We start from the raw sequence: 14,781 nt of genomic DNA, 5'->3' as shown, positions 1-14,781 counted from the left end.
GTGTGTTCATCTCCCTTTTACCTCATGGCATAGAAGTAGTGAAGAAAGGATAACAGCCGCCATAAATTCTGTAAAAGCAGATACCTTGTGTGAAGTTTGACAAATTGAGCTGTCATCTAGAGGTTGTCATTCTGCTGCTGGTGGATACACAGAGCATTTGTAATCACATAGTTAAGATTTTTTAGTATTTTGCAGTCTAACCTGTATTTGTAGTATGTTTCCATCAGTAAGTATGGAGTTTTGAATTCAGGTCACTCTTTTTTAAATACCCTGCATTACATGCCAAATCCGATTAAGTATGGCTGACCCTTTGTTAACTGCGGGAAAAGGCTCAAGCGATAGACAGACAGACACCTTATGTGTGACCATGAGCCACTTCAATTCCGGACACTGATTCCGCAGCTCAGGACAGAGCGCACATTTAGATGCGGAAGCTGGGACACAGTCCCCGGTGATGGTGTCTGCCCCTGCGAGAGGTATACAGTGGCAGTTTGCATGCGCAGGTACAAGTGGATGGATGACTGCACTAGCCTGATCACAAATGCCTGCCCTTCCGGGCAGAAGTTCAGCTGTGGCTGAAGCCAGCCTGAATAGGAAAGCATTTAAAACCAGGAGTCAACTTGTCTGTGGTGGAGCCCAAATCTTGTGGTGGCAGAATGATGTTGCTTCATTGGCTGGTGTGGACCTTCCGATGTAGTAGGCACTGCCAGACAGCTTTGCCTTTGGCTAAAAAATATGGGTATTTTCAGGTTTGATGCCTACCTGTCTTGCCAAACCCTCACTTCAAATCATGCGCACAAAAAACAATATGGCAACCAAAAGATCTGGCAACTGACATGTCATTTGTGGTCAGCTCCACCTTCTCTGCTGTGTCAGTGGTACTGCAAGCACTGGCCCCTGGCCTGCAACATGGAAACAGGCTGTGGTATTGCTCCACCTGACATAATGTTGCTTTGATCAGCTCTGCAACTGCTGGAGTCCATGGCCTGCTAGTGCAGTATACTAGCACCGTATGTGACTAAAGTCCAGATCGCCCATTAAGAATGCAATATCCCATGCAACATTAGTCTGTTGCCTATATAAGGTCCATGTCTAGCGAAAATATGCATCCAGTATATACGTGTGATTCTCTGATTCAGTCCAAAACAGCACTATGATATGCTCGAAAAACTCTACTACACGTCTCATATTGCAGTTTTTTTTACATTTCAAGGCCGGACCTTTGCTGCCATTGGCGCAATGTTTCCTCCAAGAACAGACATCATCAGATCACGAAGCACATTTACATCTACTGGCCAGTGTAAAATTTAAAAAAGATCCACTTATTTAAATGTAGATGATCATTATATTAAGGTAATTGGATTTTTCTTTTTTCCATGCTGGTTATTTTGCCTTCCTGTAAATTCTACATCTGCTAGTTCTCTTTTAATCACAAAATCACAGTAAATCTATCAAAAACACATCAAACGAAGAAAACACTTAGATATTATTCTGCTGCTTAATATGTCCAGTCATTTTGAAGTGACGTTTTGTGTGCTTTTCTGTAATCATTGTACATAGGAAGATAGATAACGTGTGTATTTACATTGTTCTGTTATTTTATTATATGTACATTTCTGAATTAAGACGTTCTGGATGAATTTGAAAAGTAAACTGTATGTGTTTGAACCATTTAACAAACTGTCGAGCTATTTTGGTCAGATGTATGTGTTGGCAGTATCATTTGGCATATGGTACATCTCCATAACTGTATGACTGTAACAATAACTAAAGTATAACAATATGGAAAGGATAGATTACGACTCACCATCTAAAACATAAGTTGAGACACAGGCACAATGAAAAAGACTGCTAAAATATTAATCTTTTGGATAGAGTCCTTCCAAAAAAATAGTGCGCGCACACACACACACACACACACACACACACACACACACACACACACACACACACACGTCCACTGTTTCCAAGCGCTGGGGACCAAATGAGGGCCTTTTTATTCTGCAACTCAGTGCTTCTCATATCCAATGTATCCTTTCCATCCTGCTGTTATCCCATCCTCCATTCCCCATTATTTGATTTTATTTTAGTAATTAAATTTTATTGATGTAATGGCATATTTAGTCTTAAACACCATATAACTCTGAGACTTTCCGTCTTGCATGTTGTTGTGGAGTATTGAGCTGGCCTCATCGTAATGAATAAAAGTGTGCTCAGATTTATCGTAACCTTAATTGATCACAAATAACTTGGCTCTTGCTGGATACAATGGCCGACAAGCTGCATCTGTGGCCACCAATAATTGAAATCACCTAAAAGTTTTTCCATAAATCTTGTGTACAGAACTCCACTCCCATCCAGTGGAAAGGTCTGACTTGGTAAGCAAATGGCAAAGCTCCAGTTCAGGTAACTACCCCCTACCTTTAGTGAGCTAATCCCCATCTTCTGTTGACTTCTAATTGACTACGTCCTTCCTTTGATCGTGTACACCTTCCACCACTCCAGTCCTGTAACCCGGAAGGTGTACACGAACAAAGGCAGAGCCACGTGTGAAAGCACCCACGTGATTTACCAACTGACCTGCCTACACTGTGAAGCTTTCTATGTGGGAATGACCAGCAACAAACTATTCATTCGCATGAGTGGACACAGGCAGACAGTGTTTGTTGGTAATGAGGATCACCCTGTGGCTAAACATGCCTTGGTGCACGGCCAGCACACCTTGGCACAATGTAACACCGTCCAGGTTATCTGGATACCTCCCACTAACACCAACCTGTCAGAACTCCAGAGATGGGAACTTGCCCTTCAGTATATCATCTCTTCTCGTTATCCGCCAGGCCTCAATCTCCGCTAATTTCAATTTGCCGCCGCTCATACCTCACCTGTCTTTCAACAACGTCTTTGCCTCTGTACTTCCGCCTCGACTGACATCTCTGCCCAAACACATTTGCCTTTACAAATGTCTGCTTGTGTCTGTATATATATATATATATATATATATATATATATATATATATATATGTGTGTGTGTGTGTGTGTGTGTGTGTGTGTGTGTGTGTGTGTGTGTGTGCGCGCGCGGGCGCGCGTATACCTGTCCTTTTCCCCCCCTAAGGTAAGTCTTTCTGCTCCCGGGATTGGAATGACTCCTTACCCTCTCCCTTAAAACCCACATCCTTTCGTCTTTCCCTCTCCTTCCCTCTTTCCTGACGAAGCAACCGTTGGTTGCGAAAGCTTGAATTTTGTGCGTATGTTTGTGTTTGTTTGTGTGTCTATAGACCTGCCAGCACTTTCGTTTGGTAAGTCACATCATCTTTGTTTTTAGATATAACTTGTATCTTTAATGGATTTACAACCTGGCCCGCATCTCGTGGTCGTGCGGTAGCGTTCTCGCTTCCCACGCCCGGGTTCCCGGGTTCGATTCCCGGCGGGGTCAGGGATTTTCTCTGCCTCGTGATGGCTGGGTGTTGTGTGCTGTCCTTAGGTTAGTTAGGTTTAAGTAGTTCTAAGTTCTAGGGGACTGATGACCATAGATGTTAAGTCCCATAGTGCTCAGAGCCATTTTTGGATTTACAACCTCAATCGACATCTAGTAGCAGATTGTCATTGTCATATCATTCATACTTTTTTTTCTCTAATTGTCTACAGGATTTAATACAACTACTAATGTGGTTGTGCTCGCTGCAACAAATCGTGTTGATATACTAGACAAAGCATTGTTGCGACCTGGTAGATTTGACAGACAGATATTTGTTCCTGCTCCAGACATTAAAGGAAGAGCATCAATATTTAAAGTACATTTACAGCCTTTAAAAACTAGTTTAGACAAGACTGATCTGGCAAGGAAAATGGCAGCCTTAACACCAGGTTTTACTGGTAAGTAGGTATTTTGTTGCAGTTTGACAGTTTCAGAAATGAATAACATAGTTACCTGTAATTCTTTTAACTGCCACAAAGGAGTGATTGAACAATAAGTTTTTAAAGTATGATCCCATTAAACATCATGACCTCAATGATATGTCTAGTGCATCTCTTACATTAACCCTTTGACAGCTGTCGACAGGTTAACACATCGTGTTCTGCTGCTCTCCAGGTGCTGAGGATGTATTTAAATGCGGCCACTGGGTTTTTCTTAAAGCGCTTGTGACATGTACATTTGTCTCGTTGTGCCAACCTCTCACTCCTGTGGACGAATTACTTCCATATATCTATGAATAAAAGAGTTTAAAGTATTTTTGGTAAAACATATGTGCCTTTTTGCATGCTATCATTTGTAAAAAGCCTTGTTTGGATTTCTTGAATTGTTTATAAATTATGACAATTGTTGAGACGGCATAATTCCCGATGTGAAGGGATGAAATGGTATGTCCACTGGACGTAAAAACCAATAACCTGAGAACGAAATGAGATTTTTCTGTACTCTGCTTTAAATAAAATTTCAATATCTTACCTTCAACCATACGTAAAGTTTACACACTACATTTTTACCTATGCAAAATTTTTATAATCTCGTGTAATGTTTTACTTAATTTGATGCAGCACAGTAATTATGACAAATGAGGGGAAGGAAGTGCCCTTTATCGAACAAAGATATCACACTGTAAAATGTGCTAAAGTCAATTTTTTTTTTTTCACCAAATAGTTTTCTTAAAATTTGATAAGTATTTCATAGCAGCCAGAATACCATCTCTCAGTGAAGAATGCAGACTGTGTGTGTGTGTGTGTGTGTGTGTGTGTGTGGCAGTGAAAGGGTTAATTAAGCATATTCAACCACATTCTTCCTTACTGTGTACATTTTATTTTTAATTGACTAACAGTTTATTATTCTAAAATAGGTGCCGACATTGCTAATGTTTGTAATGAGGCTGCGTTGATTGCTGCTCGTGATCTGAGTGAATCTATATCAATGAAAAACTTTGAACAAGCTATTGAGAGAGTTGTAGCGGGAATGGAGAAAAAAACTAATGTCCTTCAGCCTGAAGAGAAGAAGACCGTTGCATATCATGAAGCAGGGCATGCTGTAGCTGGATGGTTTCTTGAGAATGCTGATCCTTTATTGAAGGTCAGCACATTTCCTATTGCTTATTAAATTTTTCTTTTAAGTGGAAATTTTACAAGTATTTCATTACTCATTATAGATTGAAATTCTTACCTGCCTCCAACTAGGTATCATTACTTACCTTGCCAGCAGACAAAGAAATACCTGCCACTTCAAGATGACAAAAGCTTATTTAGAGTAAGGGCAATGCCAGCTTTGGAGAAGTGAATTGCAAATGACAAATAGGTAATGAAACGCTGTGCATTGTATGAAAGTATTTTGAAATCTTTGTGGTATTAAGCTCTTGGTGTCATGATTAATTCCATCCTGATGTAGCTAGTGTTGCTAATTGTTAGCCTAGCAGTGAACCACATAATTTTAACATATAAGAGTTTCCACTTATAATTAAAGCAACTAGGTAAACCCAGTAAGATGATGATATTTGATTGTACATTGCAAAACTTTCACAAGCTAGTCATCTTCAATTAAGAATGTATTCTGAATATATGTTCCGTATTTTCCTTCGTCAGTAGTAATAACTCATACAATTAATTATATCCAAGTCTGCATTTTTCATAAATTTACATTTTAGTGGAGTATAGACCTGAGAGATTGCTCAGTGATATGTACTTGTTGTTCATCAGTTTTGTTCTTAGATTTTAATTTTGTGTAAATCATCTTTCAACTAAGCAAATTTGTAGCCTGTCTATGGTCACATGTTTGTGTGTGGGAAGGGGGGGGATGCTTCTGCATGCGCGATTTCTGCTTCTGAAGTACAAATCGCACATCCATGTCCATTTGTCTCTTGGCATTGGGGCCCAACTGAGTCGAGCTTCGTCTGAAAGCTTAATATTTTTTGCAGTCCTTTTCATTGTGTCTGCCTGGGACGCAGTGCCAGTTTGGTGAGTAACAGCCTATCATTTTCATATTGTGGTTATTCCATCCTTGAATTGTTTGTAATTTATAACCTTGTGATTACCTTACACCACTGATGTGTGTTAAAATTTCTCATATATTTTACACATAGTTTGCAGAAAATACTTCATAATTCCTTAGAATTTTTTTTGTAAACTACTGCTGTTTATGCATTACAACTGATACGTTACCAGAATGCCTTAGTTGAACATGTTGTTGTTGTGGTCTTCAGTCCAGAGACTGGTTTGATGCAGCTCTCCACGCTACTTTATCCTGTACAAGGTTCTTCATCTTCCAGTACCTACTGCAACATACATCCTTCTGAATCTGTTTAGTGTATTCATCTCTTGGTCTCCCTCTGATTTTTACCCTCCACACTGCCCTCCAATAATAAATTGGTGATCCCTTGATGCCTCAGAATATGCCCTACCAACCCTTCTTCTAGCCAAGTTGTGCCACAAATTTCTCTTCTCTTCAATTCTATTCAGTACCTCCTCATTTGTTACGTGATCTACCCATCTGAATTTCAGCATTCTTTTGTAGCACCTCATTTCGAAAGATTCTATAAACTGTTTATTGTCCATTTTTCACTTCCATACATGGCTACGCTTTATACAAATACCTTCAGAAAAGACTTCCTGACACTTAAATCTATACTCGATGTTAACAAATTTCTCTTCTTCAGAAACGCTTTCCTTGCCATTGTCACTCTACATTTTATATCCTCTCTACTTCGACCGTCTCCCCAAATAGCAAAACTCATCTATTACTGTAAGCGTCTCATTTTCTAATCTAATTCCCGCAGCATCACCCGATTTAATTCGACAACATTCCATTATCCTCATTTTATTTTTTATGTTCATCTTATACCCTCCTTTCAAAACACTGTCCCTTCCGTTCAACTGCCCTTTCAGGGCCTTTGCTGTGTCTGACATAATTACAATATAATCGGCGAACCTCAAAGTTTTTATTTCTCCTCCATGGATTTTAATTCCTACTCCAAATTTTTCTTCTGTTTTGTTTACTACTTGCTCAATATATGGATTGAATAACACTGGGGATAGACGACAATCCTGTCTCACTCCCTTCCCAACCATTGCTTCCCTTTTATGCCCCTCGACTCTTATAACTGTCACCTGGTTTCTGTACAAATTGTAAATATCCTTTCGCTCCCTGTATTTGACCCCTGCCACCTTCAGAATTTGAAAGAGTGTATTCCACTCAACGTTGTCAAAAGCTTTCTCTAAGTCTACAAATGCTAGAGACGTAAGTTTGCCTTTCCTTAATCTATTTTCTAAGATAAGTAATAGGGTCGGTATTGCCCCACGTGTTCCAACATATCTACAGAATCCAAACTGATCTTCCCCGGGTTCGGCTTCTACCAGTTTTTCCATTCGTCTGTAAAGAATTCGTGTTAGTATTTTTCAGCCGTGGCTTATTAAACTGATAGTTCGGTAATTTTCGCATCTGTCAACACCTGCTTTCTTTGGGATTGGAATTACTGCATTCTTCTTGAAGCCCTAAGCCATTTCGCCTGTCTCGTACATCTTTCTCACTAGATGGTAAAGTTCTGTTAGGCCTGACTCTCCCAAGGCTGTCAGTAGTTCTAATGGAATGTTGTCTACTCCTGGGGCCTTTTCCGACTTACCGTATTTACTCAAATCTAAGCCGCACCTGAAAAATGAGACTCGAAATTCAAAGGGAGAGAAAAGTTCCAGACCGCACCTCCAAATCGAAACAAAGTTGGTCCGTTGTAATACGAGACACAATTTAGATCGAATGAATGACGATACAGCTGCAGTAGTTTGGTTCGAGTCATAAGCTTAGCAGTTAAGCTTTACCAGGTAGCCATTACTATGCGTCAGGCGCTCCGTCCGTATTTATATGGGTACCCTTCCTTTTTCACGTGCTTCGTCTGGTTTGACTCGATTGCTTATTTTGCTTTGATCTGATAAGTGCCGTTCTCTTTGTTATAGGTGTTTACGTCAGTCTAAGCTGAAAATGCATTACTGTACTGTGTCATGCATTGTTTGTCGCATTCTGATAGTGCGTGTTTACGGCCTGTCACCGCTCGTGGCATGGCTTGCTTTTTGTGCTGACTACCGCCGCTTACAATTAAAAAAAAAGAGAGAGGAATCGTCTCATTAGTGAAACAATGGCAAGAGACTGCTATTTGTTGTTACTTACACTGCTGCTTTCTTTGATAATGATTAACAAGAACCAAATAAGACTGCGTATGATAGAACATGTTCTGAACGAGAGTTAGGCGAAAATTTCTCTCCGTTTGAAAGTCTTGGTGGCCGCTTCTTTAGTACATCAAATTCTGCCCAGAAATTAGTCATCTTAGATTTAAAAATCTAGTCAGTTGCCGTGCTTCATTTCTGACTAACGCTATTAGGCATAAGAATAATACGAATATAAGCATGACACGATATGTATATTCTTCCGCGTTTGCTGTTGTCTCACTCTAGTTTCGTAGTTTATTAGGCAGACAAGATTTAAATGAGATAGCAGCAAATGCGAAAGAATACATGGCAAAATGTTTATATTCGTATCCTTTCTTATGGTGAAGAGAATACTGCATGTGATTCACATTTCATCAGGTTCCTATTAGCAACTATCTCTTCTCACAGGTAGGAAAAAATTCAGAACGTAGAGTTAGCCATATTGACAAACATCGCAGTCTTGCCAGTCAGATTTTCGTAGTACATTGAAATTCTGCTACATTCGAAGATGAACAATATGGAATTTGTATTTACTTCGTTGGATAATGTATGAAAATGCAGTGGTCGAAACTCAGGGTGGAGGAAAAAAAATCTCGTCTTCCACCTTTTTTTAAAAAATTTATTTACTGACGCAGAGGTTTTGGCACCAGTATTTATCTTTGTGCCTACAAAGCATGCCTGTGTAGCACTACATATATTCGACGGCAGAAGTTAGTTGTGGCGGCACCTACCAACATTTACTTCCGCTTGCTTTGCACTTGATTCTAAGCCGCAGGCGGTTTTTTGGATTACAAAAACCGGAATAAAAGTGCGGCTTTGATTCGAGTAAATACAATATGTCTTTCAGTGCTCTGTCAAACTCTGCATGCAGTATCATATCTCCTATTTCATCTTCTCTACATTCTCTTCCATTTCTATAATATGTCCCCCCCCCCCCCCCCTCCCCGCCACGTCGTCCTTGTGTAGACCCTCTATATACTCCTTCCACCTTTCTGCTTTCCCTTCTTTGCTTAGAACTGGGTTTCCATCTGAGCCCCTGATATTCATGCAGGTGGTTCTGCCTGTAGGCAGTATCTATCTTACCCCTAATTATATGCACCTCTACATCCTTACATTTGTCATCGAGCCATCCCTGCTTAGCCATTTTGCACGTCCTGTCGATCTCATTTTTGAGATGTTTGTATTCCTTTTTGCCTGTTTCATTTACTGCATTTTTATATTTTCTCCTTTCATCAATTAAATTCAGTATCTCTTCTTTTACCCAAGTATTTCTATTAGCCCTCTCCTTTGTACCTACTTGATCCTCTGCTATCTTTACTATTTCGTCTCTCAAAGCTACTCATTCTTCTCCTACTGTATTTCTTTCCCCCATACTTGTCAAACATTCCCTAATGTTCTACCTGAAGCTCTCTACAACCTCTGGTTCTTTCAGTTATCCAGGTCCCATCTCATTAAATTCCCACCTTTTTTGCAGTTTCTTCAGTTTTAATCTACAGTTCATAACCAATAGATTGTGGTTGCCCCTGGAAATGTCTTACAATTTAAAACCTGGTTCCTGAATCTCTGTCTTACCATTATATAATCTATCTGAGACCTTCCAGTATCTCCAGGCTTCTTCCATGTATACAACCTTCTTTTATGATTCTTGTACCAAGTGTTAACTATGATTAAGTTATGCTCTGTATAAAATTCTACCAGTCGGCTTCCTCTTTCACTCCTTACTCCCATTCCATATTCACCTACTACGTTTCCTTCTCTTTCTTTTCCTACTACCGAATTCCAGTCACCCATGACTATTAAATTTTCATCTCCCTTCACTATCGGAATAACATTTCATCAATCTCTTTGTCATCTGCGAGCTAGTTGGCATATGTAACTGTGGTAGACGTGGGCTTCATATCTATCTTGGCTACAATAATGCGTTCACTATGCTGTTTGTAGTAGCTTACCTGCATTCCTATTTTCCTATTCGTTATTAAACCTACTTCTGCATTACTCCTATTTGATTTTGTATTTATAACCATGTAGTCACCTGACCAGAAGTCTTGTTCCTCCTGCCACCGAACTTCACTAATTCCCACTATATCTAACTTTAACCTATCCATTTCCCTTTTTAAATTTTCTAACCTACCTGCCCAATTAAGGGATCTGACATTCCACGCTCCGATCCATAGAACGCCAGTTTTCTTTCTCCTGATAACGACATCCTCATGAGTAGTCCCCGCCTGGAGATTCGAATGGGGGACTATTTTACCTCCAGAATATTTTAGCCAAGAGGATGCCATCATCATTTAACCATACAGTAAAGCTGCATGCCCTCAGGAAAAATTACGGCCGTAGTTTCCCCTAGCTTTCAGCTGTTCGCAGTACCAGCACAGCAAGGCCGTTTTGGTTAGTGTTACAAGCCCAGATCAGTCAATCATCCAGACTGTTGCCCCTGCAACTACTGAAAAGGCTGCTGACCCTCTTCAGGAATCACACATTTGTCTGACCTCTCAACAGATACCCCTCCATTGTGGTTGCACCTACGGTACGCTATCTGTATGGCTGAGGTACGCATGCCTCCCCACCAACGTCAAGGTCCATGGTTCAGGGGGGGTTGTTGAACATATGGAATGTAATTGGGAGAACACCTGTTTTAAACAGGCAAAATTCACTTCTCTTGGAAGTCATTTTGTGAAAGTAAAATACTATCGAGATTAAAAGGACATATTGTTAAATTTCTTACTGTTGGCATTGTCGTTCAATTGTTCTCTGACAGTAGATGTGTCAATGTGTAGTACAAAGACACAGTATGGTTGTTCCATACACACCATCAATGCAGAAGAACATTCTGGTATTTGAATGAATTGAGAATACCCTAGCAGTGAGAGACTGGCATTATCAACTATTTTTTGTTCTGAGCACTGCTGAAAATAACCCTAGTGAACAGCTTAATAAGAGGCATCAGTTGTGTTTGGGTGGGTGCGGGTGAGGGAGGTGTGGGTGGGGGAGTGAGAGGGGTGAGGGGGGGGGGAGGGGAGGGAGAGAGAGAGAGAGAGAGAGAGAGAGAGAGAGAGAGAATGTGGAATAGTTGGGTATGTCTCAAGGCTGCCGTAGTGCTAAACCCTGCAGTGGCTGTAGGGGTGACAGCCAAGCACAGGAATAGCAAGATGTGAGGTATCACTGCATTTGATTAGTCAGATTACAAACATTTGGACACCCTATCTTAACTTTTCAAACTAAGAATCCAAGTAAGCTCACACGACTGTGGACTTCCACAGTTCTGGTAACCCAACTGTGAACTCACTAGTTGTATCCAGGTAAGACTGTATTTCTTTGGCATTTGTTGACAGTGGGCAACAACACTTCATCATAGGGTTATTTATGCAGATGATAATTGGAGATATTTGCCAGAAAGTTGATAAGTATGAAGAAATCAGGAACCAAAATTTTCTTCTCTTGGACTGGAAAAAGTTACAAAACAGTCCATGGAAATATTTTTAGTTAGTGAATAATTCAATTCACAATTCATTTATTATGCACTTAGCCAGTAAGAGGACTGAGGAAGAAGCACATATGAATTTCAGTCTGCTTCTTGTAGGACTTCGTGTCAAAGATTGTTTCAAAGTATACCACACTGAAACTTCATTTCATCTTGTCCATTCATTTCATGAAATACCTTTGATAACCAATAAATATGGAAGCTTAGCTTTTCTTGTAGCTATGATATATATGTCTGCCTCTGTGTGTGTGTGTGTGTGTGTGTGTGTGTGTGTGTGTGTGTGTGTGTGTGTGTGTGTGTGTACCTGTCCCCCCCCCCCCCCCCCCCCCCGCAAGGTAAATCTTTCCGCTCCCGGGATTGGAATGACTCCTTACCCTCTCCCTTAAAACCCACATCCTTTCATCTTTCCCTCTCCTTCCCTCTTTCCTGATGAAGTAACCTTGGGTTGCAAAAGCTTGAAATTTGTGTTTGTGTGTTTTTTATTATCTCCTATCAACATACCAACACTTTCTTGTTTGGTAAGTTACAGCATCTTTGTTTATATATTATTGAAGAAGAACTCCAGAATTTCCTCTCCAACCTCAACTCCTTTGGTTCCATCATATTCATTGGTCCTACTCCAAATCCCATGCCACTTTCCTCGACATTGACCTCCATCTGTCCAATGGCCAGCTTCACACATCCGTCCACATCAAACCCAACAACAAATGGTCCCTTCCCTACAGCCTAGGTCTTCGTGGCAAACGAATCTGCTCCAGTCCGGAATCCCTGAACCATTACACCAACAACCTGAAAACAGCTTTCGCATTCCGCAACTACCCTCCCGACCTGGTACAGAAGCAAATTACCAGAGCCACTTTCTCATCCCCTCAAACCCAGAACCTCCCACAGAGGAACCCCAAAAGTGCCCCACTTGTGGCAGGATACTTTTCGGGACTGGATCAGACTCTGAATGTGGCTCTCCAGCAGGGATACGACTTCCTCAAATCCTGCCCTGAAATGAGATCCATCCTTCATGAAATCCTCCCCACTCCACCAAGAGTGTCTTTCCGCCGTCCACCTAACCTTCGTAACCTCTTTGTTCATCCCTATGAAATCCCCAAACCATCTTCCCTACCCTCTGGCTCCTACCCTTGTAACTGCCCCCGGTGTAAATACTGTCCCATGCACCCTCCCACCACCACCTACTCCAGTCCTGTAACCCGGAAGGTGTACACGATCGAAGGCAGAGCCACGTGTGAAAGCACCCACATGATTTACCAACTGACCTGCCTACACTGTGAAGCTTTCTATGTGGGAATGACCAGCAACAAACTGTCCATTCACATGAATGGACACAGGCAGACAGTGTTTGTTGGTAATGAGGATCACCCTGTGGCTAAACATGCCTTAGTGCACGGCCAGCACATCTTGCCACAGTGTTACACCTTCCGGGTTATCTGGATACTTCCCACTAACACCAACCTGTCAGAACTCCAGAGATGGGAACTTGCCCTTCAGTATATCCTCTCTTCTCGTTATTGGCCAGGCCTCAATCTCTGCTAATTTCAATTTGCCGCCACTCATACCTCACCTGTCTATCAACAACATTACCTCTGTACTTCCGCCTCGACTGACATCTGTGCCCAAACTCTTTGCCTTTACAAATGTCTGCTTATGTCTGTACATGTGCGGATGGATATGTGTGTGTGTGTGCGCGAGTGTATACCTGTCCTTTTTTCCCCCCTAAGGTAAGTCTTTCCGCTCCCGGGATTGGAATGACTCCTTACCCTCTCCCTTAAAACCCACATCCTTTCGTCTTTCCCTCTCCTTCCCTCTTTCCTGATGAAGCAACCGTTGGTTGCGAAAGCTAGAATTTTGTGTGTATGTTTGTGTTTGTTTGTGTATCTATCGACCTGCCAGCACTTTCGTTCGGTAAGTCACATCATCTTTGTTTCTAGAAGTTGCTTGTGGCTGATGACATCAAATGCCCACTGCTCTGAATATATGCTGCCATTGGCTGGCAAGGTCATGTGACAAGAACTATGATCGGCTGATAAAGATGCACCACTATCTTGATTTCAATGCTTCAGAAGCTGCCATGTGGAATTCTTGTTGCTGTATTTGGTGCATTAGAGATCTTTTCAAAATGCTTTGTTTTTTGCTGGGTTTCGTTTTCTAAAGTGCTAGGAATTTCTATGCTGGTCCATAAAACTTTCACCATTCAAAGGACAGACAAGTTTTACAGCTCAAAGGAAAGGCTATTGTCACTACCACAGAAAAAAAGCATTTTCACTCAGTAAAAGTTCATATTTAACAGAGAGGGCAGAAAACTGTTTTTTTTTTTTTTTCTTATCCACATACACACCCTGCTGTGGTAGGAAGGTTCTGGTTGAAAGTGAATAATTTCAGAGTGAAGGAGACCACTCACTCACAAAAAGGGAAAGAAAACTTGCAAACTTTCAGAATAAATCCTTGTCAAGTTAGAAACGCATGCACACCTGCGCCCCTACAGTATACTGATTGGACACACGATGCTGTGATTGCCTTTCTGTAGGTAAACTAGGGAGGGATGGAGGTGGTGTGTTTGCATCTCCATAGATGAAGTAGGGTGGGGTTGAGGTTGTGTTGGGTGGGGTGGGGTGCTTATAGGGGAAGAGAGGTGGGATTCAGAAAGAAGGGTGGGGATGGGTAGTTAGCAGCTTGGAGGGAGGCGGTAGGTTTCCTAGCTAGGAATGTGGGAGAGGGAGGGGTGGTAGGTGCATGAGTTTCTCTAAACCACTCCCAAAGCCTTAGCCACAAGGGTCATATCCTTGTGGAAGACCAAGGTGCAAGACCTGCCCAATCCACCCACATTCAACTCCAGTCTTGTCATGGGCTAATCGTATCCCATCAGAGCCATAAGCCATCTGTGAAAGCATCCTTGTCAGATACCAGTTGTGCTGCAATCGCTACACAATTTTGTGTGTGTGTGTGTGTGTGCGTGTGAGTGTGTGTGTGTGTGTGAGAGAGAGAGAGAGAGAGAGAGAGAGAGAGAGAGAGAGAGATAACCAGCCAGCTGATCACCAGAATGACTGTGGCCAAGAACATAGTTGACCACCCAGTGACACAACATGCATTTGAGCACAACATGCTAAGTT

At 41.4% G+C, this 14,781-nt stretch overlaps 1 protein-coding gene across 1 annotated transcript in view; it reads left to right on the top strand.

Annotated features, from left to right (window-relative positions):
* LOC124782852 (AFG3-like protein 2) overlaps positions 1-14,781 on the top strand; it is a 198,091-nt gene that overhangs the window by 150,028 nt on the left and 33,282 nt on the right. Inside the window, exons 10-11 of the mRNA XM_047253977.1 lie at positions 3,649-3,876; positions 4,836-5,062. Of these exons, the coding sequence (XP_047109933.1) occupies positions 3,649-3,876; positions 4,836-5,062 (455 nt within the window). The remainder of the gene's footprint in view (positions 1-3,648; positions 3,877-4,835; positions 5,063-14,781) is intronic.

The sequence above is a fragment of the Schistocerca piceifrons genome, chromosome 1 (assembly GCF_021461385.2).
Source record: "Schistocerca piceifrons isolate TAMUIC-IGC-003096 chromosome 1, iqSchPice1.1, whole genome shotgun sequence".
Classification (NCBI taxonomy): Eukaryota; Metazoa; Arthropoda; class Insecta; order Orthoptera; family Acrididae; genus Schistocerca; species Schistocerca piceifrons.
This window is presented reverse-complemented; position numbering and strand designations above follow the sequence as displayed.